Here is a 26,557-nt window from a genome sequence, read left to right on the forward strand (position 1 = left end):
GATGGATGGATGGATACATGGATGGATGGAACGATGGATGGTTGGAACGATTGATGGATGGAGGATGGATGGATGGATGGAACGATGGATGGATGGATAAATGGATGGATGGAACGATGGATGGATAATGGAAGGATGGATAAATGGATGGATCGATGGATGGATGGATGGAACGATGGATGGATGGATCGATGGATGGATGGATGGATGGATGGATGGATGGATAAATGGAAGGATGGAACAATGGATGGATGGAAGGATGGATCGAAGTATGGATGGATGGATGGATGGATAAATGGAAGGATGGATAAATGGAAGGATGGAACGATGGATGGATGGAAGGATGGATCGATGGATGGAATGATGGATGGATCGATGGATGGATGGATGGAATGATGGATGGATGGATAAATGGATAAATGGAAGGATGGAACAATGGATGGATGGATGGAAGGATGGATGGAAGGATGGATGGAATGATGGATGGATGGATGGATGGAATGATGGATGGATGGATGGATGGATGGATGGAATGATGGATGGATGGATAAATGGATAAATGGAAGGATGGAACAATGGATGGATGGAACGATGGATGGATGGAAGGATGGATGGAATGATGGATGGAATGATGGATGGATGGATGGAATGATGGATGGATGGATGGATGGATGGATGGAATGATGGATGGATGGAACGATGGATGGATGGATCGATGGATGGAATGATGGATGGATGGAAGGATGGATGGAATGATGGATGGATGGATGGATGGATGGATAAATGGATAAATGGAAGGATGGAACAATGGATGGATGGAACGATGGATGGATGGATGGAATGATGGATGGATGGAACGATGGATGGATGGATCGATGGATGGAATGATGGATGGATGGAAGGATGGATGGAATGATGGATGGATGGATGGATGGATGGATAAATGGATAAATGGAAGGATGGATAAATGGAAGGATGGAACGATGGATGGATGGAATGATGGATGGATGGATGGAATGATGGATGGATGGAATGATGGATGGATGGATGGATGGATGGATGGATGGAATGATGGATGGATGGATGGAATGATGGATGGATGGATAAATGGATAAATGGAAGGATGGAACAATGGATGGATGGAACGATGGATGGATGGATTGATGGATGGATGAAACGATGGATGGATGGATGGAACGATGGATGGATGGAACAATGGATGGATGGATGGATGGATGGATGGATGGAACGATGGATTGATGGATCGATGGATGGATTGATGGATTGATGGATGGATAAATGGATGGAACGATGGATGGATGGATCGATGGATGGAACAATGGATGGATGGATGAAACGATGGATGGAACAATGGATGGATGGATGGAACGATGGATGGATGGATCGATGGACGGATGGAACGATGGATGGATGGATGGATGGATGGAACGATGGATGGATGGATGGAACGATGGATCGATGGATGGAACAATGGATGGATGGAACGATGGATGGATGGTTGGAACGATGGATGGATGGATCGATGGAACAATGGATGGATGGATGGAACGATGGATGGATGGATGGAACGATGGATGGATGGATCGATGGATGGAACAATGGATGGATGGATGGAACGATGGATGGATGTAACGATGGATGGATAAATGGATGGATGGAACGATGGATGGATGGATGGATCGATGGATGGATGGATGGATGGATAAATGGATGGATTGAACAATGGATGGATCGATGGATGGAATGATGGATAAATGGATGGATGGAACAATGGATGAATGGAACGATGGATGGATGGATTGATGGATGGATGGAACGATGGATGGATCAATGGATGGATGGATGGGTGGATAAATGGATGGATGGATGGATACATGGATGGATGGAACGATGGATGGTTGGAACGATTGATGGATGGAGGATGGATGGATGGATGGAACGATGGATGGATGGATAAATGGATGGATGGAACGATGGATGGATAATGGAAGGATGGATAAATGGATGGATGGATGGATCGATGGATGGATGGATGGAACGATGGATGGATGGATCGATGGATGGATGGATGGATGGATGGATGGATAAATGGAAGGATGGAACAATGGATGGATGGAAGGATGGATCGAAGTATGGATGGATGGATGGATGGATAAATGGAAGGATGGATAAATGGAAGGATGGAACGATGGATGGATGGAAGGATGGATCGATGGATGGAATGATGGATGGATCGATGGATGGATGGATGGAATGATGGATGGATGGATGGAATGATGGATGGATGGATAAATGGATAAATGGAAGGATGGAAGGATGGAACGATGGATGGATGGAACGATGGATGGATGGAAGGATGGATGGAATGATGGATGGATGGATGGATGGAATGATGGATGGATGGATGGATGGATCGATGGATGGAACGATGGATGGATGGAACGATGGATGGATGGATCGATGGATGGAATGATGGATGGATGGAAGGATGGATGGAATGATGGATGGATGGATGGATGGATGGATAAATGGATAAATGGAAGGATGGAACAATGGATGGATGGAACGATGGATGGATGGATGGATGGATGGATGGATGGATCGATGGACGGATGGAACGATGGATGGATGGATGGATGGAACGATGGATCGATGGATGGAACAATGGATGGATGGAACAATGGATGGATGGAACGATGGATGGATGGTTGGAACGATGGATGGATGGATCGATGGAACAATGGATGGATGGATGGAACGATGGATGGATGGATGGAACGATGGATGGATGGATCGATGGATAGAACAATGGATGGATGGATGGAACGATGGATGGATGTAACGATGGATGGATAAATGGATGGATGGAACGATGGATGGATGGATGGATCGATGGATGGATGGATGGATGGATAAATGGATGGATTGAACAATGGATGGATCGATGGATGGAATGATGGATAAATGGATGGATGGAACAATGGATGAATGGAACGATGGATGGATGGATTGATGGATGGATGAAACGATGGATGGATGGAACAATGGATGGATCGATGGATGGAACGATGGATTGATGGATCGATGGATGGATTGATGGATTGATGGATGGATAAATGGATGGAACGATGGATGGATGGATCGATGGATGGAACAATGGATGGATGGATGGAACGATGGATGGAACAATGGATGGATGGATGGAACGATGGATGGATGGATCGATGGACGGATGGAACGATGGATGGATGGATGGATGGATGGAACGATGGATCGATGGATGGAACAATGGATGGATGGAACAATGGATGGATGGAACGATGGATGGATGGTTGGAACGATGGATGGATGGATCGATGGAACAATGGATGGATGGATGGAACGATGGATGGATGGATGGAACGATGGATGGATGGATCGATGGATGGAACAATGGATGGATGGATGGAACGATGGATGGATGTAACGATGGATGGATAAATGGATGGATGGAACGATGGATGGATGGATGGATCGATGGATGGATGGATGGATGGATAAATGGATGGATTGAACAATGGATGGATCGATGGATGGATGGATGGAACGATGGATGGATGGATCGATGGATGGATGGATGGATGGATGGATGGATGGATAAATGGAAGGATGGAACAATGGATGGATGGAAGGATGGATCGAAGTATGGATGGATGGATGGATGGATAAATGGAAGGATGGATAAATGGAAGGATGGAACGATGGATGGATGGAAGGATGGATCGATGGATGGAATGATGGATGGATCGATGGATGGATGGATGGAATGATGGATGGATGGATGGATGGATGGATGGATAAATGGAAGGATGGAACAATGGATGGATGGAAGGATGGATCGAAGTATGGATGGATGGATGGATGGATAAATGGAAGGATGGATAAATGGAAGGATGGAACGATGGATGGATGGAAGGATGGATCGATGGATGGAATGATGGATGGATCGATGGATGGATGGATGGAATGATGGATGGATGGATGGAATGATGGATGGATGGATAAATGGATAAATGGAAGGATGGAAGGATGGAACGATGGATGGATGGAACGATGGATGGATGGAAGGATGGATGGAATGATGGATGGATGGATGGATGGAATGATGGATGGATGGATGGATGGATCGATGGATGGAACGATGGATGGATGGAACGATGGATGGATGGATCGATGGATGGAATGATGGATGGATGGAAGGATGGATGGAATGATGGATGGATGGATGGATGGATGGATAAATGGATAAATGGAAGGATGGAACGATGGATGGATGGAACGATGGATGGATGGATGGATGGATGGATGGATGGATGGATCGATGGACGGATGGAACGATGGATGGATGGATGGATGGAACGATGGATCGATGGATGGAACAATGGATGGATGGAACAATGGATGGATGGAACGATGGATGGATGGTTGGAACGATGGATGGATGGATCGATGGAACAATGGATGGATGGATGGAACGATGGATGGATGGATGGAACGATGGATGGATGGATCGATGGATAGAACAATGGATGGATGGATGGAACGATGGATGGATGTAACGATGGATGGATAAATGGATGGATGGAACGATGGATGGATGGATGGATCGATGGATGGATGGATGGATGGATAAATGGATGGATTGAACAATGGATGGATCGATGGATGGAATGATGGATAAATGGATGGATGGAACAATGGATGAATGGAACGATGGATGGATGGATTGATGGATGGATGAAACGATGGATGGATGGAACAATGGATGGATCGATGGATGGAACGATGGATTGATGGATCGATGGATGGATTGATGGATTGATGGATGGATAAATGGATGGAACGATGGATGGATGGATCGATGGATGGAACAATGGATGGATGGATGGAACGATGGATGGAACAATGGATGGATGGATGGAACGATGGATGGATGGATCGATGGACGGATGGAACGATGGATGGATGGATGGATGGATGGAACGATGGATCGATGGATGGAACAATGGATGGATGGAACAATGGATGGATGGAACGATGGATGGATGGTTGGAACGATGGATGGATGGATCGATGGAACAATGGATGGATGGATGGAACGATGGATGGATGGATGGAACGATGGATGGATGGATCGATGGATGGAACAATGGATGGATGGATGGAACGATGGATGGATGTAACGATGGATGGATAAATGGATGGATGGAACGATGGATGGATGGATGGATCGATGGATGGATGGATGGATGGATAAATGGATGGATTGAACAATGGATGGATCGATGGATGGAATGATGGATAAATGGATGGATGGAACAATGGATGAATGGAACGATGGATGGATGGATGGATGGATGGATGGAACGATGGATGGATCAATGGATGGATGGATGGGTGGATAAATGGATGGATGGATGGATACATGGATGGATGGAACGATGGATGGTTGGAACGATTGATGGATGGAGGATGGATGGATGGATGGAACGATGGATGGATGGATAAATGGATGGATGGAACGATGGATGGATAATGGAAGGATGGATAAATGGATGGATCGATGGATGGATGGATGGAACGATGGATGGATGGATCGATGGATGGATGGATGGATGGATGGATGGATGGATAAATGGAAGGATGGAACAATGGATGGATGGAAGGATGGATCGAAGTATGGATGGATGGATGGATGGATAAATGGAAGGATGGATAAATGGAAGGATGGAACGATGGATGGATGGAAGGATGGATCGATGGATGGAATGATGGATGGATCGATGGATGGATGGATGGAATGATGGATGGATGGATAAATGGATAAATGGAAGGATGGAACAATGGATGGATGGATGGAAGGATGGATGGAAGGATGGATGGAATGATGGATGGATGGATGGATGGAATGATGGATGGATGGATGGATGGATGGATGGAATGATGGATGGATGGATAAATGGATAAATGGAAGGATGGAACAATGGATGGATGGAACGATGGATGGATGGAAGGATGGATGGAATGATGGATGGAATGATGGATGGATGGATGGAATGATGGATGGATGGATGGATGGATGGATGGAATGATGGATGGATGGAACGATGGATGGATGGATCGATGGATGGAATGATGGATGGATGGAAGGATGGATGGAATGATGGATGGATGGATGGATGGATGGATAAATGGATAAATGGAAGGATGGAACAATGGATGGATGGAACGATGGATGGATGGATGGAATGATGGATGGATGGAACGATGGATGGATGGATCGATGGATGGAATGATGGATGGATGGAAGGATGGATGGAATGATGGATGGATGGATGGATGGATGGATAAATGGATAAATGGAAGGATGGATAAATGGAAGGATGGAACGATGGATGGATGGAATGATGGATGGATGGATGGAATGATGGATGGATGGATGGAATGATGGATGGATGGATAAATGGATAAATGGAAGGATGGAACAATGGATGGATGGAACGATGGATGGATGGAAGGATGGATGGAATGATGGATGGATGGATGGATGGAATGATGGATGGATGGATGGATCGATGGATGGAACGATGGATGGATGGAACGATGGATGGATGGATCGATGGATGGAATGATGGATGGATGGAAGGATGGATGGAATGATGGATGGATGGATGGATGGATGGATAAATGGATAAATGGAAGGATGGAACAATGGATGGATGGAACGATGGATGGATGGATGGATGGATGGATGGATGGATCGATGGATGGAACGATTGATGGTCGTCGCCCCGGCACAGTTAAGGCTGCTACAGGCTCTGTGTGTGACAACATAAGTGCTGTATAAATAAACGTTTTTCCATTTGATTTGCACTTATCTTTTATTCTGTGATGTTTTTTGCAGCAGATCAGAATAATTTGAGTTCACTTATTGTTTGTTTTTACCTTTTTAAGCTGCATCTTGTTTAAAATAATGGTTTAGAGGTATAACATCCTTAAACACCTTCAAAGTTTCCATATACTCCTTCTACATTCTCTGAACATTTTATGAATTCTCCTCATATAAAAACTGAGTTTAATGGGACAATGAACAATTTTATTACTGATCACTAGGACTGCACAATAAGTTATTATATTTTAATCGCAGTATCAGTGGGTGCAATATTCATGTCCCAAAAACCTGTCTGGAGTGCAGTGACTGTCGGCTGGTAAGAACTTTTATTCTAAATGCTAATGTGATATTCGGCCAGTTGGACAAAGTCACAAGGCAGCAGATGCTCACTGGACAGAGGATGAAAATAGACACACATGGCAACAGATATCATCATCGCAACACTTTCTACTATGATGCAGCTCTACTGATCACAATAGTTGTTCTGGAATTGCTGCAGATTTTCAGTTAGTTCAGTGTTTTAGTGCTAAAAAGGCTCAGGATCGTCACCCTGCCTGCTCGAGGCGAGACCTTTTGCTGTCTCCTGCCTTTCTGTTTTAAAGTGGCGTCCAGAAGCGGCAGCAGTTGGGAGTCGATGCACCTCTGAACCTGTGGCAGAGGTCGTCACAGAGCCAAATAATCGTGGTGGTTGGACTGTGTGGAGGAAGCGCTGCTTTAAGTCACGAAGACTGTCAGTTTGCATAGAGGCCATCGCCATATTTTATCCCCCTAGTTCCTCTTAAAACTCTCGGTCCACATAAAAACATGTTCTTTATGAGCTCCTAATTCACTTATGTTTTGAAGAATTATCTTTTTATAGCAGCCTTGGTTGCAGAGATTTTTCTTGTTTTCCAAACTTTGCAGTAAACATGCACACTGCTAATTCAATGAAGTTTCTTGTCTTTTCATTCAATTCGATTCAAAGATACTTTATTGATCCCCCGAGTGGAAATAAACACGTTGTTTCAAACATGATAAACCTTTACTGATTCTTGCAGGCATATCAGATGTTTTAAATGTTTGTGTATAAATTGAGCAGAATCCTTCGGAACTGCTACGTGTTCTGGCTCAGCAACACAGGGAGGTTCTTCGTGTTTAAACCGGAGGTTTAGGACCTTCTCTTGGATGAAGATTGTGAATGGTTGCGATTCAAACTAAACTTTCTGTCCAGTTAAAAGCTTTTTTTATTTCCAAGCAGAATAGTGCTTCATTAAAGACCACTGAATTTGACCAATTAGAAGGAGACATTTAAAGGAAATAAAGATGTTTAGAAACAATTTGGACTGTTCTGAATGTTTAAAAAGTTCAGTTTGCTGATCATTAACGTCTATTGTAAGCTTTTCTTCAGACGCAGCATATATTACCTACAGCTGAGCATCACCAGTAGATTGCCGTCAACATGACATGGATCCAGTACAAGGATGCACTTCTAGCTGGAGCTGCGATCCAGAAGTCAAACATGCCGGACTCTGTTTTCTCAGGACAAGCTGTGATGGGATTAGTCTTCTGTTGCAATAATTACCTTTTCTGAATGGATTAAATCTCCATTTGGGGCAGATTCATGTGGAGGTGTGGGTGGAACGGAGGGAGTCATTGGCTTTATGCAGGCTGGTTGGAAAACAGGAGGTTTGTGAGCTGTTAGAGCGGTGATTAGAAAGTGTTATCATAGCAGAGCGCCTGTAACCGACTGAACCTCTGAGAGCTCCTATCGCAGATCTTCCTGCTCACAGCGTTGGCCGTCACATGAGTCGGGTTTATGAAAAGTTCTGTTAGTGTGCAACAAACCAAGAGAGAACATTGTGGAAACTTTAGTGATTCTGTGAAGAAATGAAAGGAATCGGTGATCAGCTTAGTTGCAGCCACAAAAGAAGATGGATGCGAGAAAAAAATGCTTTCCTTCGTCTACAAACTGACTTCCTGTTTTTCAGCTTTTATGTTCTTGTAGTTTTCCTGTTGATTGATAGAAATTGTGCTCTAGAGTTTCTGCTTTCAGTTTCATCCTCTTCCTGCTACAGAAACTTCAAATTACAAAGTTAACATCAAGTAATAAGTCTTGTAAGGATTTAATGCTTCCCACCATTTGTACTGGGTCTGTCAGAACTTCTGAGTTCTAAGCTGTGGTCCTCTGAGCTAGTTCAGTGGTTCAGTTTTACTGCTGCAGTTTATTTATTCCACATAAACCAGTGACACATAAAAAGGTGGTTTTTGGCATAATGGGCTGATGGCAGTGAGCCTGTTCCACACAGATCACTTTGGTTTCTCAGCTTGGACCTGGACTAACCCGGACATCACGTCACAGATGCATGAGTTGTATCAGAGCCGTGACGAGATTATGCTGCTCTCTGACCACCGGGTGTGCTTGGTTCTTATCACTGCAGAATGGTGGCTTCATATCTGGTGCACCACAGCTACTGCGCCACAGCCGAGGCCTTCGCTAAATCCACGGACCAGGCCGTGCACGAGGAACTCGCCTCCATCAAGAACAGACAGAGTGAGTATCTTATTGTTTCTGCTAAAACCTCGGAGCAGCTTAGAAGATGTTCTCTCCATGTACCAGAAGAAACATGATGAAGATGGCGATGATGTAAGAACGTAAGGAATGATGATCGTAGGAATGTGTTTTAAGATTTTAACCTAATACAGGTTTAACATTTTACAGTTCATCCAGAACTGTGATACCACTAAACTGTGGAGCCTCTAGAACTGAGGTGTGAATGAGGAGAACCTGTAGTCCTTTCAGCCCAGCGCTGCGATCGACCCGGCTGTACAGTTCCATGATTAAAAGGTGGTGTTTGGACTCGGCCATCAACCAATGATGCCACCCTCTGGTCTATGGGCCTCATCTGGATGTTTCCATGGTCCAACACACCTGGTTAAGATGATTGGTGGTCCAGATGGATCCACAGAAGCCTGCTGATGGCTCATATATTAGAAACTGTTGTTTCTAAAGCAGAGAAATATCTAAAACATGAACAGCGTGACGGGTTCTAAATATTTAGAGGAAACAAAAGAAGCAGCATCTGAAGTTGAGAACTTTGAACATAACTGTAAGCTCCTTCTGTTGGTTTGCAGAGATCCAGAAGTTGGTGTTGTCGGGTAGAATGGGCGAAGCCATCGAGACCACCCAGCAGCTCTACCCCAACCTCCTTGAAAGGAACCCAGACCTCCTCTTTATGCTCAAGTAAGACTCAACAAAATCCCACAGTAGAGAAGCTTCTCTTTAACAGGAGCAAAATGAAAATCCTAATTCATGGCTTCACTAGATTCAGTCATCAGCTCACTGAAAAAGTAGCTCTTTGTTTGTTTGAAATGGCTACCATAGTTTACCTGGAAGGACATTTTCCAAAATGTCTTGTTGGAGAAGATGATACCTGATTTTTAGCCCAGTGCTGCTGGGAAAGTAGATTTCTGCAGACGTTATCTGGATATTTTTTTAAATGTCTCCCTTATTTATCATCAGCTGTACAGGTCCTTCTCAAAATATTAGCATGTTGTGATAAAGTTCATTATTTTCCATAATGTCATGATGAAAATTTAACATTCATATATTTTAGATTCATTGCACACTAACTGAAATATTTCAGGTCTTTTATTGTCTTAATACGGATGATTTTGGCATACAGCTCATGAAAACCCAAAATTCCTATCTCACAAAATTAGCATATCATTAAAAGGGTCTCTAAACGAGCTATGAACCTAATCATCTGAATCAACGAGTTAACTCTAAACACCTGCAAAAGATTCCTGAGGCCTTTAAAACTCCCAGCCTGGTTCATCACTCAAAACCCCAATCATGGGTAAGACTGCCGACCTGACTGCTGTCCAGAAGGCCACTATTGACACCCTCAAGCAAGAGGGTAAGACACAGAAAGAAATTTCTGAAAGAATAGGCTGTTCCCAGAGTGCTGTATCAAGGCACCTCAGTGGGAAGTCTGTGGGAAGGAAAAAGTGTGGCAGAAAACGCTGCACAACGAGAAGAGGTGACCGGACCCCGAGGAAGATTGTGGAGAAGGGCCGATTCCAGACCTTGGGGGACCTGCGGAAGCAGTGGACTGAGTCTGGAGTAGAAACATCCAGAGCCACCATGCACAGGCGTGTGCAGGAAATGGGCTACAGGTGCCGCATTCCCCAGGTCAAGCCACTTTTGAACCAGAAACAGCGGCAGAAGCGCCTGACCTGGGCTACAGAGAAGCAGCACTGGACTGTTGCTCAGTGGTCCAAAGTACTTTTTTCGGATGAAAGCAAATTCTGCATGTCATTCGGAAATCAAGGTGCCAGAGTCTGGAGGAAGACTGGGGAGAAGGAAATGCCAAAATGCCAGAAGTCCAGTGTCAAGTACCCACAGTCAGTGATGGTCTGGGGTGCCGTGTCAGCTGCTGGTGTTGGTCCACTGTGTTTTATCAAGGGCAGGGTCAATGCAGCTAGCTATCAGGAGATTTTGGAGCACTTCATGCTTCCATCTGCTGAAAAGCTTTATGGAGATGAAGATTTCATTTTTCAGCTCGACCTGGCACCTGCTCACAGTGCCAAAACCACTGGTAAATGGTTTACTGACCATGGTATCACTGTGCTCAATTGGCCTGCCAACTCTCCTGACCTGAACCCCATAGAGAATCTGTGGGATATTGTGAAGAGAACGTTGAGAGACTCAAGACCCAACACTCTGGATGAGCTAAAGGCCGCTATCGAAGCATCCTGGGCCTCCATAAGACCTCAGCAGTGCCACAGGCTGATTGCCTCCATGCCACGCCGCATTGAAGTAGTCATTTCTGCAAAAGGATTCCCGACCAAGTATTGAGTGCATAACTGTACATGATTATTTGAAGGTTGACGTTTTTTGTATTAAAAACACTTTTCTTTTATTGGTCGGATGAAATATGCTAATTTTGTGAGATAGAAATTTTGGGTTTTCATGAGCTGTATGCCAAAATCATCCGTATTAAGACAATAAAAGACCTGAAATATTTCAGTTAGTGTGCAATGAATCTAAAATATATGAATGTTAAATTTTCATTATGACATTATAGAAAATAATTAACTTTATCACAATATGCTAATATTTTGAGAAGGACTTGTATATTTGTTGTGGTCTCCCGTCCTGCTTCTCAGTTGCCCGTTTCCCCTGTGTGTCCAGGGTGAGACAGTTCATAGAGATGGTGAATGGGACCGACAGCGAGGTGAGGTGTCTCGGAGGACGCAGCCCGAAGTCTCAGGACAGTTACCCTGGCTCCCCCCGGACTTTCAGCAGCCCCAGCCACAAAGCCAGCAGCTCCCAGCCCTACCTTACAGGTACGCTCCTGCTGGTCTCAAGATCATCAGAACTAATAGAGATCCCATCGGGGAAAGAAATTAACCCTTTGGAGCTTCACCAGCTTCAGAAATATTTGATGTTTGGTCTTTCTACTAAAATCTTCCAGCTGATCTTCTCCACATTATGTCTCTCTGTTTTTATGCTGCTGAAGGGTTTGACAGCAACTGCTGTAATGGTGTGACATCCAATAAGAGCCACAGCTCCTCCCCTCACAGTCACAAGCCCTGCCCCCCCAGCTCTGGCCCCGCCCTCCAGGGCTCTGACATCAGCCTGAACGGGAGCCGCAGCCAGCAGCCCATCACCAGGTACCGAGAACAATCAGGGAAGACTGGAGAAAATCCACATGAATCAGTTCATCCCAACAGAGATGTTTGTTCTCTTTCACTCCAAGTTGTTTTAGTTCTCTGTTTGGATTTTTGCTGGTTTTGAAAACAGACCTGGAGGTTTGGTTTACAGTTCAAGAGTCTTTTTCATCCATTCCAGTTGTATATGTGGTTGAAAGCATTTAGATGAGGTTAAGCATGAGATTCTCACTGTCGGATGACCTTAGGTAAAACTCTACGGTTTCATAGTGTTATGAAGTTTACTCAAAGATTTAAAATGAAAATGTAGGATTTCTATATTTTATAGCAGCACAGTATTTGGGGAAAAATGACTAGAGTAGAGTTTTGTTTGCATGGCCCCTGAAATGTAATATTCTAACAAATATGTGAAATATGTGTCTGCTCTCATAGCTAGCCTGCAGTCAGCTGCAGAACAGATACTGTAACTTGCCAGCTGACACACACAGCAATGTTACATTGATATTGATGCTGGTGCTGCTTCTGTTGTCACATCACGACTGGAAATATTTCATGTTGTAAAAAAAAAAAAAAACACATATCGGCTAATTCAGTTTTTGTTGTGAACAATGTTTATCCAACCAGTGGCCTCATGCAGCAACAGGTGGGGGAAGGGATGCTGCACTAGTCTATTCTCTATAGAAAAAGACCTCGGGTCAGTTCAGCACTTTCTCTGGAATCTCATTAAAAAGACTTTAAACCGTAGGATTGGTTTGATGGAAACCATTTAAAACATTGTTACGCCTTGGTAAAGACCTCCAGCACATCCAGATGAGATCCGTTCTTCTCAGATGTTCTTGTTCTTCATAGTTTTACAGCAATAATTCTCAGTTTTAGATTGAAATCAGGAAAGTTGTGGCAACTTGCCAGAAATGACCCCTTCCAGCAGTTTGACCTCTCTGTGTTTCTGCTGCTTCCTCAGTAATGATGTGGACATGGAGATCGACCACTTCACCAACGGAGTGACTGAGTCCTCCTCCAATGGCTTTCTGAACGGTACCTCCAAGCACGCCACAGAGCCCGACGACTGTGATGCAGACATGGGTGGGTGGAGCTTGTTGAGATACCGAGGCCTCGGTTCAGCATTTATCAGCCGTTCTTCCTGGTTTCTGTTGAGCGTTTTTCAGTCCTGATTAATGAGGCTTTCTATGTTAGCAGCTTCTTTTCCAGCATCAGAATGTAAGGACGAGCCACTTGTAAGCTACTCAATACATAATACAACAGAACAGAAATCCTTTGCTTCATCTCTGAATGGACATCAGTTGACGCTTTTTAAAGCCTAAACTTTAAAAGTACCAAATCATGGAGCTAACACTGAAAATCTGCATGTCTTGCATGCCGAACTGGCCGTGGTTCTGCAGAGGTGGAGTCGACTCAGTCCAAGAGGCAGCTGTGTGGCGGGAGCCAAGCGGCCATCGAGAGAATGATCCATTTCGGCAGGGAGCTCCAGAGCATGAGCGAACACCTCCGCCGGGAGTGCGGCAAGAACTCAGCCAACAAGAAGATGTTGAAGGTAACACGATTTCCAGCATTTCAGTTGTTTTTGACATAGATTATCTGAAAGGAAGAAGGCCTGCAAGGCCAGAAAGCAAACCTCCACTGCGGCAGTAGCAGGAAAACACATTTGGTGAATTTGGTTAAGGTATTTTCAGGTCGGGATAAATGTGGGAAAAGAAAATGCAGTAAAAAAACAATTGTCACATTGTCCAAATTATGTTTAAATCCATCCGCCTGTCTAGAGCTGCTTTACACAATGCCCATCATCGCCATCATGGTCATCATCGTCGTCCATGCTGCACCCGTGTAGCGATACTTGGTCCGCTTTAATGTTTCAGCTGCAACGTGTTTAAGGCTCCGCTTGCTAATATTATATTTGGTCATTTGGACCCACACGTGATGTAGATCTCAGTGAATGAGATCAGAAAGCTCAGCAAGAGAGGAAGACATCATGTTTATGTAAGAGAGCAATGAGGAAAATGTAGGTTAATCCCAATCTGTAGCAGCATCTCAGTCAGCAAGGCAAGTTTATTAATAGAGCAGCTTTCTTACACCACGCAATCTGAATGCTTTACAGGACAGACGGGAGGAACATAAACATCAGCATAAAAGCATCGCACAGAAAGAAAAAGATAAAATGCAGATGTTACAGACATGTTGCAACTACTCGACAACATTTCCATGTCGTGTTTTCCTGAAACTGTTCCACTCTAATACAGCCTGTGGTCCGACAGTAGCTGCAGGAGTGTGCAGAACAGCCACAGACTGATGTTAGAACCGATGTTGTCCTCTGTAGAGTGATAAGCATCTGCCTCTTGTGTTCTGCTGCAGGATGCGTTCAGCCTGCTGGCCTACTCTGACCCCTGGAGCAGCCCAGTGGGCTACCAGCTGGACGCCGTTCAAAGAGAGCCGGTCTGCTCCACCCTCAACAGTGCAATACTAGGTAGGTCTGCTCTGAACGAGTCGGTAAGGTTAAGGCAAATCTGCCTGAGTCTGAGTCACCAAGACTGAGCGGTGCTGAAGATTAGCTCGTCTTTTAGCCCATTCTTTGCAGCGACCTGCTCTCTGTTGGTATCATCTTCACAAATCATCTAAAACTACTGAGATGCAGGTCCAAACGTGGAGAAGCTGCAGGCGACTTGGAGAACTGGACAACAGCGCTTTACCTGCATACAGTGGCTTCCTTACAGACGTATTCATACCTGTGAACTTTTTACTACAAATATCCAGGATTTTATGTGAGGACCAACAAATAGTTCTTAGTAATGAGGTTAAAATAAAAATAATGGAGGATTTTCAGAATTTGTTTCTAATCCAAACCTGTAATGTATTGCATGCATGTTATTGCTAGTAGATACATGCAGGACAGTGAGCCCTGAGGACCAGGGTTGAGAACCGCTGGTCTGAACCTTTCTATTGTAGCTTTGACTGAATGTTTATGGCTGTCGTCCTGCTGGAAGGTGAACCTTCACCCCAGTCTCTAGTCTTTTTCAGCCTCTAACAGGTTTAATTCCAGGATTGGCCTGTATTTATCTCCATCTATCCTCCCATCAACTCTGACCAGCTTCACCATCCCTGCAGAATAAAAACAACCCCACAGCATGATGCTGCCACCACCGTGTTTGACTGAAGAGCACCTTCTTCCACATGTTTGCTGTTTCCCCCAACATGTCTTGGGATAAACTGCTAACCGTGTTTTGCAATGATGGCATTCATCTTACCACTCTTCTATAAAGGCCAGATTTGTGGGGTGTGAATACTTTTGCAAGGCACTGTACCGACATTAAACCTCATCTAAATGTAGGCATCCAGCAGCAGTAGTGCAGAGAATCACGTTGCCTGGCAGCATCAGATGGGGGTGGAAAGTACTCGTGTTTTTTGTGGATCAGAAACGTTGCTGCTTGTTGTAAACGAGGATCTTTTTGGATGTATGAAGATTGATTTATGGTCAAAAGATGTGACGTTAGAGCGTAATGAGAGGTTGATGTTGCAGAGGCTGCTCTGTCTGGTGAGTTGAAGACAAGCTGTAACATTATTGTCTGTCTTTGTTTTTGTCTCCAGAGACTCACAACCTCCCCAAGCAGCCCCCCCTGGCCCAGGCTGTGGGCCAGGCCGCCCAGTGCCTCGCCATCATGGCACGAACTGGCATCGGCTCCTGCGCCTTCGCCTCTGTGGACGATTACCTGCACTAGCCACACACACACACACACACACTCTTACACACACTCACCCTATCTGAAGGCTCATCCAGACATGTCCTCCTGCTCCATCAGTGATTTCCTGGAAGCTGTGGAGACCTTTCTCTGCACCATGTGGAGAGTAAACCAACTCACCTGCTGCTTGTTCTGCTTTTTCCAATCAGCATTAATGCAGCAGAGGATCAGGAGTCGTTTCTGGATGGTTCTTCAGAGATCCCACCACATACATTTAAAACAAACAAACGCCACCTCCACCTCCATCGTCGTAAATAATAAGTACGCCTTCCCCCTGGTCTCCCTCAGCCCTCGGGGGCTGCTGTGTTTGCATCCTCCTGACAGTGTGAAGGGGGCTGGGGGCAGCTTTCAAAGTGAAAATACTGAGGCGAACTTGTGTAGACTCAGAGAAGCTTCCCTGCATACATGGGGGGCACTGAGGCAAAAACGCAAAAAACCCGGATCCAACCTAAAAAAAAAAAAAGGGTCCCCAGTGACCGTGGTTTACCAGGCGAACATGCACACATACTGCAGACCCCCCACTGAGGACGGGTCTGAGGAGTCCCTAACCACAGAGGCTCCCTGAGCGCTCACACCGCAGCCAATCGCAGCCCTGCACCCTCCCACACCCGACTTCGGGACACGGGCAGAGATCTGACGCATGTGGACTCGGGACTTCCAGGAAGCCGGAGAGAATCTGCAAGTCTCGACTTAATGTTTCCCGTTTTTAATCTTTTTAGTTTCTTTGTGTTTGTTTTGTTTTTGGAGCAAACTTTGTGGGTAGGGGGCGCTGTGGAGGAGGGTTCACCTGGCTCTTCTTATTTTGGTTTTAGTTTGTTTTTCCAGGTTTACAAGGCATGGTGCAGACGATAATGATGATTATTTTTATTATTCTAATTATCATTATATTGATCATTGTTACTTGCATTCACAGTATATTTGTTGAGCGCCAGCGAGAGCGAGTTCCACCAACTTATAATAAAGGTCCCAATTCCACCGATTTCCCAGTGACCAGTGTGTGTACATGTAAACGTTTCTATATAGCAAAGTGGAAATATATCAATAGAGCAACATATTTAGTTACCAAAATAAAAAAAACCTTTAATACTTTTCCTGACACCAGCAAACCCCTGAAGCAGGCTGGTTCCGTCTAGTTATTTCTGTTTGCAGTTGGACTCCAGGGCTCCTGTGCAGGTAGTAAAGTGATCAGTGATCTCTGTTGATCCCCTCCAAACCCTCGGCTGTAATGCAAACATTTATCTTTGTTTTCCTGTTTGTCTATTTGCTGCATAGTTGTCCAAATTGTCGTTTTGTTTCTCCGTTAAGAAGACTAAGATCCAACCAGGCAGCTGATGATTGCCCCACATCGGTACAAATGAAACCGAGCTCTCTGAATCGGATTTGGATCAGAACAAACAGACCTGAGGCCTGTACTCCCAAGCAGGATTAGTGTGCAACATGTAACTTTAGGTTTAGTTCAGGATTCTCAGAACTACAAAGCTGGTCAACATCTCACCTGGGTTTATCACCATGGTAACTGATGCTGGAAACCTAATCTGCTGCAGATTAGAGAGCAGTATATGAAGACACAGCCTGTTAACCAATTAAAACACAGGAAAATGGCGGGGAGTGATTGAAGGGCTCATCCTGAGTCACGTTAGGTTTGGATCTCCAAGCAGAAGATGATCGAGTTGATCTCATTTCTTTACTTGTGCCGTAAAGAGATGCTTGTTTCTTTTGAATCTACTGCAGATTAATGTTCTGGTTCCGTTTGCCTCATGGAAGCCATTTAGGAAGTTCATAAAGAGGGCTTGAGATGGGTTTATATGTAGATCCAAAATAAACCTTTACTGTGTTTTAAGGCTTTTTAAATGCATCCCCAGCACATTTAGGACAGAAGAACCGCCTGCTGGACTCGTTTACCTTCGAGCAAAGATCATCTAAAACAGTGGAAACCTTGAGACCCAAGCTTTCTCCAACGTCTCGATAACTGCAGTGTTCGGCCCGTTGTGGATTCTGGGATGTGATGGATCACGCTGTATCTAAAACCTGGTTTAAGTTCAGGGGTTTTACACGTTCTGGGAAAGCCTGGGAAAAGGGTGTAATTTGCTTTGTGTTTCCAGGTCTGGATGTGAGAGGAAATCTCTCATTGGCCACGCATCAGTTGAAACCCAAATATGAGACGAGCAATGGTTCAACAACCCCAGACTAAATGCAATATTCTGGGCGACCCGCTGCTGAGTCAGCTGAGCCAAACTGATCAGAACCACAATCAACTAAAACAAGCTGCAATAAAATCTACATAAACTGAAGGTTTATTTGATGTAATATTTGAACTTTTGATGATATTTTCCCTCCATCATTGATTAACATCTTTAGCAAGAGAAATAAATTGATCTGTGATGATTAAACACATCCAGCTTGAATAAAATCAGCCAAGAGGCTGTGAAACACGCAGAAATGGATTAAAGTTTAAACCAGAATCATTTCTTCAGGACAAACATCACTCAGTTTGGTCTGCTCAGTTAGGATAAACTGTTTAATCTGCAAATCTTTGTAACTTCCATGTATTAAAAATCTTAGATCCTAGAAATCAGTCTGGTAAAATTAAACATGGAAAATCTAAAGAAAGCTTGTATCTTCATCCTGCTTCAAAGTGCAGATTTCAGGTCTGATGGTGGCCTCTGAAAGGTGATGCAGATCCAACTAACATTCAGGGAAAACATGTTTCATCAGCATCGAAGTTTTTAAAGTCTGCAGACTGAGGAGCGGGATGCCAGTCCATCACCTACTGCTGAGCTGAATTTGGCCTGACCCATAAACAGCACAGATGCATGTGATCCATTTATAAGACATAATATAAAGGAAGCCGCTTTAGTGAAGCAAAACATCTCGGCTTGAATCGAACATCAAGTGTCTCGCCACAGCGACTAGAAAGGAAAGGCAAAAGAGTTGGAAGATTTATCCAACGGTAAAGCATGGTGGTGGCAGTATGATGTTCTGGGCCTGTTTTTCTGCGAAACGCATGGAAGTAATGAAGATGTTATGAGTAGATCGTTACCTCTTTATAGTTGTAAGAATCTGAGAATTTCTTTCTGGATGTTTCGGATCTTTATTATCAGGAGCAGGAAAGCAGGCAGAAAAAACCCAAACCTTCATGATCATCTTTCAGGTTCTTATAGTCTGTCTGTTTTCAGCTGTAGAACCCAGCCAGGCGTCCCTGCAGGGAGAACATCTCCCAAAGACTCTTCTCTCTCCTCTTAGTGCTTTAAAGACCATGAAGAGCGCTCAGTATTGTCATCTGCACTGTGGCTCCAACATTAAACCAAATATTTTGGGAAGAAACCTGCACAGCTGTATGTTGTAGGCCTCACAGCTGGCGGGGGGGGGGGGTGGGCTTTGTTACAAACCTGTCTGGTTCCCAGTACTCCTCCAGGTGGAACTGGGCTTTTCTGTATCCTGTTCTGTTTTCCTTGTTTTTTTATCTCTTGTTTTTCGCAGCTCACAAGCAGTCAAAAAAAAAAAAAAAAAAAAAAATCCAGACAAAGTGTCTGTTGTCTCTAAGGTCTGAAACCTATGCATGCCATAGTAAAGTGGTGGTAAGATCAAGTTAGATGTCTCATTTATTTTTCTCCTGTTTGGTTCTCCTCCTCCTCGCCAGTTCATGGTGTTTAAGGAAGATGGCAACCAGTACGTTGTCCACTGCTGTGTCCATTTGGAGATGATTAAAACAATGTGCAATTTGTGTGAGGGTGAAAAGATTTCTATTAAAAACTGATGACGGCTACCTGTGTGGATGCTGCATGAGGCCTGAAGCTCAAGTTCTTTTTTGTCCTGGTTCCTGGGGAATTATGCGGATTCGGGTCAGTTTAATCCCAGATGACGTGTTCCCGGGAATAACCCAGGAAAAACCTTTATGCACACCAACGAAGTCGGAGAGAAATCTACCTGCTTGTGAAGTTTCTGGACCTTTAAACACATTTTCTGTTAATACCCAGACTAGGATTTTGTAGAAATACTTGTGTATCTTTTACTGATATTCTTGGTTTCTCCAGCTTTACTCAATGTTCAGTCCTTTCTGGTGCAAAGATTTGCTGCAAAGATCGACTGAATGAAGCGTTTAGCCAGAAGATTATAGCTGCTTGTGCAGATCGGTTAAAACCACGTTAATGGAGCCTTTTCAGCTGTTAAAATTCTTGTCCTTTTTAGACACATTTCAAGGTAACCATCCATCCATGGGATGATGGATGATGAACAGAGGAATAGATTCGGAACCGCTTCAACCTGCACCTTCATGGACCCTTCATGGTCCAGCATCCATGCAGAGAAGAAGCTTAATATTTGGTAAAATGCTGCTTCCTTTCTGAAGCAGTGAAGTCTAAAAGTAACACCTGTGACTCTATGGATCAATACTGGAAGGAAGGCAGAGATGGACGTTGAGCTCAGAATTATTCATACCCCTGGCAGATTTAGGTTGAAATTCATTTGTTTTCTACAGCAGTTTTCTTCTGACTGGAAGTAGAAATACTATGGACTCTTGACTTGGAGGATTTTGTTTTAAAATCGATGCTTCTTCACATTAAACTGTTTAATCTTTTGATATCCATCCCATTTCCTGACAGAAACAAACTTTTTGATTGAATGAAATGAATTTTAAACCTAAATATGCCAGCAGTATGAATCATTTTGTGGTTGACTGTAGATCACTAAAACATGTCCCTGTTTGGAAACATTTCAACCAAATGGTCATTTGGTTTGTTTTCTCAACCAGGAAGAGCTGCTTTGAGATGTTCATCATCAGACCCTCCTGGCCAAGACAGATCTATGAAAATCAGGCTACATATCTGCAGACACGCCTGACTTCAAGTCATCCAGCATCTTTAAAGCCACCAGTGAAACCAAGTCAAGAGAACATTCAGCAGTAGGACCAGCACACTGGTTGCTTGAAGACCATCTCAACTCCATGCCGTTCTGGTAATGCCTCTGTTAGGCAGGAGCTGACCTTCAGTCCCTGACCTTCAGTCCCTGACCTTCAGTCCCTGACCTTCAGTCCCTGACCTTCAGTCCCTGACCTTCAGTCCCTGACCTTCAGTCCCATCATTGCTCCACTCCTGCCCTCTGGTGGCCACTTTAGGTGTAGACTCAACGCATTTTGAACTTTTTATGTCCGTCTCTGGTCTAAAGATCAAATCAGCCGCTGTTGGTTCCCTCAACTATTTTCTTTAGTGAGTTTATATTTAAAACTCTGGAAAAACAGATTCTTCAAATCTTACAATTTCTTTCATTTAGAAATGGAAAGTCTGAAGGACATCTTTATTTTTAAAAACAAGTGACAAACGGTACTAAAGGAGCATTTTAACATGAGCAGGGCTTCTTCTCTGCTTTTAGGTTTATGATGGGAAAAATTCCACCTTTTAAACTGAACACCTGAAACAAGGTTTAAAGTCCAACCACAGCATCTCAGCCCTGAAGCTCCAGCAGCTTCTGAAGGTCATCTATAACATTTAGCAGCCATGGAGGACGTCATGTTTCCAGGAGGAGAGTTAAATCCTCATGTCCTCATCAGCTGGAGGACATCTGCTGTTTGTGGAGCCACCTCTTCTTCAGCTTCTCTGCCTTGGCCTTCTCCTTACAGGCTGGAAAATCAGAAGAGAGATCCCCTCTCAGATTAAACAGGAATTATTCAGACATGGAGAATCCTTCAGACTCACTGGGTTTTATTAAAGCTCCCAAACTTACCCCAATCTTTTTTGACAAACTGCACAGCTGCACCTTTGTTGGTTCCTCGCTTGTTCTGGAGGGACAGCAGCTCATTACCTGGAAGGACGAAGACATGAAGCATGAATACAGAGTCTAAAGATCAAAATGAAAGCTGTGGATGTCTCCGTCGTGTCTCCAGCAGGACGTCCAGAGCAGAGGACGCCTCAGAGAGACGAGACAGAAGGTTTCTGTAGCAAAGCTCAAATTGAGACAGATCATCATCTTTTCAGACTACTGCCACAGAGTGTAGCTTGCACATCATCTCTGATTTACAGCATTTACTAAAAACTGAGAAACTAGGATTTATCTCCTGCATCTCTTTCTAAAATCCAGAAAAACTTCTAGAAGTTAAAATGTAAACTTTTCCTCAGTTAATATCTTCTGGGAGGGTAAACATCAAGCTGCCATTAAATTACAGTGAAAGACATGCATCTACAGAAATCTTTGAAGCGTTTCATGATAATCGTAGATGTCCTGCCTAACATATGAACTTGGCTGCTCCGGGTTTTAATCACTCGTTAAAATCTAAAAGGGTCATAATCTCACTGGTGCTTCTGCAGCTTCCCGGCCCGTACAGCCTGGAGCGGATAAAGTCCTCCGCCGCCTGCCGCTGGTAGTGGGCTGCCTCCCGCTCCGTTACCGTGGTCACCGTGTAGCTTCCCTTCAGGCTGAGAGACGACAGCAGAGGAAGGACGTTAATCTGATTTTACTTCCTGTCTGACTGTTTATAGATGTTATCACACATAAAGAGACCGACGCATCCTAGACGGAGTTTGTCACATTTCCATGTTCTACATGTAATTCTACTGATAAAACCTCATCGCTGTAGAAGAAGACTCGCTATTTCTGATGATATTTCAGCTGGTTTGTTTCCCTACGTTCTGTCATGTGGGAGTTTCCTCTCCTTCGCGTGTCCTTCCTCCTTTTCTCCGTCTTCCTCTCGAGCCTCCTCTCCAGCTGTGGGAGAGCAAGATGATTACTGATCCATTGCTCATTCTGGCCGTGAAGTAAAATATCCGCTGGCTGTTTACAGGCCAACAGGAGGCGGCTTTACCTTCATCCTCAGACTGTTTCTGTTTCCTGAAAGGAGAGAAAGGACGTAAATGTCGAGCTGGAGGACAAACGGTCAACGAATGCGACGAGTTCACTCACTTCAAAGGTGTCGGGTCAATTTCCTCCAACACATCTGCTGGCAGGAGTTTATTTTTCTGTTAAATTTAAACGGATAAAAAATACAATAATTTATGATCTGTGTCAACATATGATGAGTAACTGCAGGCATGTTTGGAGCTTCTGACATTATGTTAAAACAAAAATGATGACGTTGCTACTATTAACTGGATCTCTGCTGGAGAAGATGGATCTGAAGCAACATCTGCAGGCTTTCAATTAACTGGTCTGAATTATTCTGAATCCTCATCCTTAGATATGAGATACGGATCAGAACTGTTGGAAGAAAACCCTAAAAGATTCCTGCTCAAGGTGGATGGGCTCTGCCTTTTAGATAGGGTGAGGAACTCCATCATTCAGGAGGAGCTCATCCACATCAGGGGGAGTCTGGTCTGGGCATCCAACCAAGATGCCACCTGGGCACCTTTTTTTTTTGGAGATTTTCCAACTGTCTCCCACTGGGAGGAGATACAGAAAGAGCTGGAGAGTGTCGCCAAGGAGAGGAATGTCTTCCCTGGGAACTGTTCCCTCCACGATCTGATCTCAGATTAGTGGAAGATAAAGCATCAATGGGTGGATGGATCTCTTTGTGATTTTAATAGGAGGTAAAAGTGCTGGGGAATATGAGCAAAAGATTAAATCCTGGTATATTTAGCCAGAGAAGCATGAATCTAAAAAATATTCAGCATTATTTGTGCGCTGTACAATATATGATAGCATTAAACATTGCAATATCACAATCACAAAAGCCTGCTTGGTAGGATGTTACACTTCCAGAGCAATACGTTCATACTCCTCATATCCTTTATGGCTTCACAATATTAGGAAACCATGCGATAATACTGGTGCTTGTTACTATAGCGATGTGACTTGCAATAAATAAATAATTTTTAACTCCGGGTTCATGGCAAACATAAACCCCAGAAAATGAGTAATCAATCCAGCTACTGGAAGTATAATTTAATATTTCCATCCAAACAACAAGATTTTTCCCAAAAGTTACTAGAATAAAAAGAAAAGGTCCCGAAAATGAGGGTCAACTGTGACCAGTGTCACTATTTTCAGCAACACAATTAGACACATTCCTGAAATACTGCAGGAATATCATTGTTAACAATATAGTTTTTATAACTTTTTTTTATATTTCATGTTACATTACAGAGAATTAATATTAGACTTCTCATTTAACAAGAGGTTTGAGGTTCCAGATAGCAGAGCTCTTATGCTGCCGGTTAAAAAATAAGAGCAGAGGAAGCGGAAAACAGACCTTCTGTTCCTGGAAAAACTCCTGCCTCTTCCTCCTCTTCTCCCTCAGCTGCTCCTTCTCCCTGCAAACATTAGAAAGTTGATTTGATTTCACCAGAGAACCCACTTCCTCAGGCTCATTGTAACAATCTAACCCAACTCAGCACCATTTAAGCTCAGAAAGTGTGGAGACTAAAAGCTGAAATATTTATCCGGTGGAAAAAAAAAAAAACTGAAACATAAAATCTATCTGAACTGCGCATGAGTCAAAACTTTGTCAATAGCATTTATTTTAAAATGTAAAATTAGACTTGTAACGAGTCAAACCAAACTAATGTAATCTTATGATAAGGTTGATCTAGAAGTCTTACTTCTCGTAATTTATCAGAAAAATCTCTAAATCTTAGTTGTTTTGAGCGGAGTTCCGCGTGTCCGTGTAGCGCAGCTAGCCGTGTGTTAGCCACCTTCTGGCCGTGTCCAGCGCCTGTTTCAGGCTCTGAAAAGCCTGGGCTTTCGAGTCCTCAAAGGTCACCTCCTCTGGCGCCTCCTCGTCACTAGAGTCCAGCGACAAAGTAAAATCATTCGCTGCTTTTTTGCGTTCTGCTTTCTTCTGCAAAGACGCGTTTTTCCCACGTTGTGTCTTTCCCATGGTGACGCCTCTTCTTCTTCTGTGTTGTTTTTTGGCAGTTGGCAAATAACTTGAAGCTGTGCATTACCGCCACCGACTGGTATGGAGTGTGGTTCTTCATGGTTTTAAATCTTATTTACTATTACAACAATCACATTTTATTTATTAATTTAGTGCTTTTGAAAAATCTAATTATAATTTGAATATGTTTGCTACCTAAACTTCTTTGCAAAGTATCTCTCAATATAAAATTTTCTTTAATACCTACAAATTCTCTCCTTAAAATTGTTCTTTCTTGTTCATATTTCTGACACTTCAATATTACATGTTCTATTGTTTCCTCCTCTCCACAATAATCACATTTTCCTGTATTATGTTTCTTTATCTTGAACAATGTAGAATTAAGTCCTGTATGTCCTATTCTTAATCTTGTAATTAATCTTTCCTCTTTTCTACTCCTTCTTCCAGTTCTTACTTCTCCTACAATCTTGTTGATTCTATAAAACCATCTTCCTTTCTTTTCTTCATCCCACCTTTTTTGCCACTCTTTCCTGATTCTCTGTTTAATTATATTTCTTGCCTCTGACCTACTAATATTTATTATAAAGCTAATGTTGTTTTGTGTTGCCTTCTTTGCTATCCTGTCCGCCATCTCAATCCCTCCAACTCCTACATGTTCTGGTACCCATAAAAACACTAATATTAATCCCATTCTTTGTATTCTAAATAAAGTAAGTTTTATTTCCAACAAAATGTCTGGTCTACCCTCTGAATGATTATGTTTTAAACTTAATAATGCTGAACTTGAGTCTGAACAAATGATTGTTTTTAATGGTTTTCTATCCTCCACCCACTGCACTGCTAACAATATTGCTAATAATTCTCCTGAATATACTGATAATCCATCTGTAATTCTTTATCCTACTTTTATTTTAAATTCTGGTATTATAAATGCTACTCCTATTTTTTCATCTGTTTTTGATGCGTCTGTGTAAATCTGGACATAATGATAGTAATTGTTTATATATTCCTGTATTATACTTGAATCTAATCTACATTTTGGATCCTTTTTCTTTTTCATCAATACCATATCCACCACTGCTTCTGGTAACAGCCACGGTGGTACTACTGGCAAAGGCAACATTAAACTTATTTCTTTTTCATATATTTGAAATTTTTCTGCTATATTATTGATAATCCAACCAAAACTCTTAACTTGTTTTTTTTCTTTTTCCCAGCATGGTTTTAAAATATCACGTGTGGGATGATCCGGATTATTGCTTTGTAAGTTTATCCAGTAATTTATTGCTAACTGTTTCCTTCGTAGATCTAATGGCATCTCTCCCATCTCTACCTGAAGTGCTGCTATTGGACTGGTTCTGATTGCTCCTGTACAAATTCTTAAAGCTTGATGTTGTATAT

General features: G+C 43.3%; 2 protein-coding genes across 2 annotated transcripts in view; one reads left to right on the forward strand and one right to left on the reverse strand.

The window, feature by feature from the left end:
• Positions 1-20,119, forward strand: part of ranbp9 (RAN binding protein 9) — a 45,459-nt gene extending 25,340 nt beyond the window's left edge. Inside the window, exons 7-14 of the mRNA XM_047368778.1 lie at positions 9,370-9,482; positions 10,064-10,172; positions 12,126-12,280; positions 12,454-12,607; positions 13,566-13,687; positions 14,005-14,156; positions 14,972-15,083; positions 16,202-20,119. Of these exons, the coding sequence (XP_047224734.1) occupies positions 9,370-9,482; positions 10,064-10,172; positions 12,126-12,280; positions 12,454-12,607; positions 13,566-13,687; positions 14,005-14,156; positions 14,972-15,083; positions 16,202-16,332 (1,048 nt within the window). The 3' untranslated portion in view covers positions 16,333-20,119. The remainder of the gene's footprint in view (positions 1-9,369; positions 9,483-10,063; positions 10,173-12,125; positions 12,281-12,453; positions 12,608-13,565; positions 13,688-14,004; positions 14,157-14,971; positions 15,084-16,201) is intronic.
• Positions 20,120-21,631: 1,512 nt separating this feature from the next.
• On the reverse strand, positions 21,632-25,190 carry nol7 (nucleolar protein 7). Its single transcript, XM_047368795.1, has 8 exons — positions 24,972-25,190; positions 24,530-24,590; positions 23,245-23,300; positions 23,147-23,172; positions 22,971-23,049; positions 22,639-22,760; positions 22,072-22,149; positions 21,632-21,968 (listed from the first exon to the last, which is right to left on the reverse strand). Exons 1-8 carry the CDS (start codon positions 25,154-25,156, stop codon positions 21,895-21,897), a joined length of 681 nt encoding a protein of 226 aa, XP_047224751.1. The 5' UTR covers positions 25,157-25,190; the 3' UTR covers positions 21,632-21,894.
• Positions 25,191-26,557: the final 1,367 nt, after the last annotated feature.

The sequence above is a fragment of the Girardinichthys multiradiatus genome, chromosome 6 (assembly GCF_021462225.1).
Source record: "Girardinichthys multiradiatus isolate DD_20200921_A chromosome 6, DD_fGirMul_XY1, whole genome shotgun sequence".
In the NCBI taxonomy this organism is placed as follows: domain Eukaryota; kingdom Metazoa; phylum Chordata; class Actinopteri; order Cyprinodontiformes; family Goodeidae; genus Girardinichthys; species Girardinichthys multiradiatus.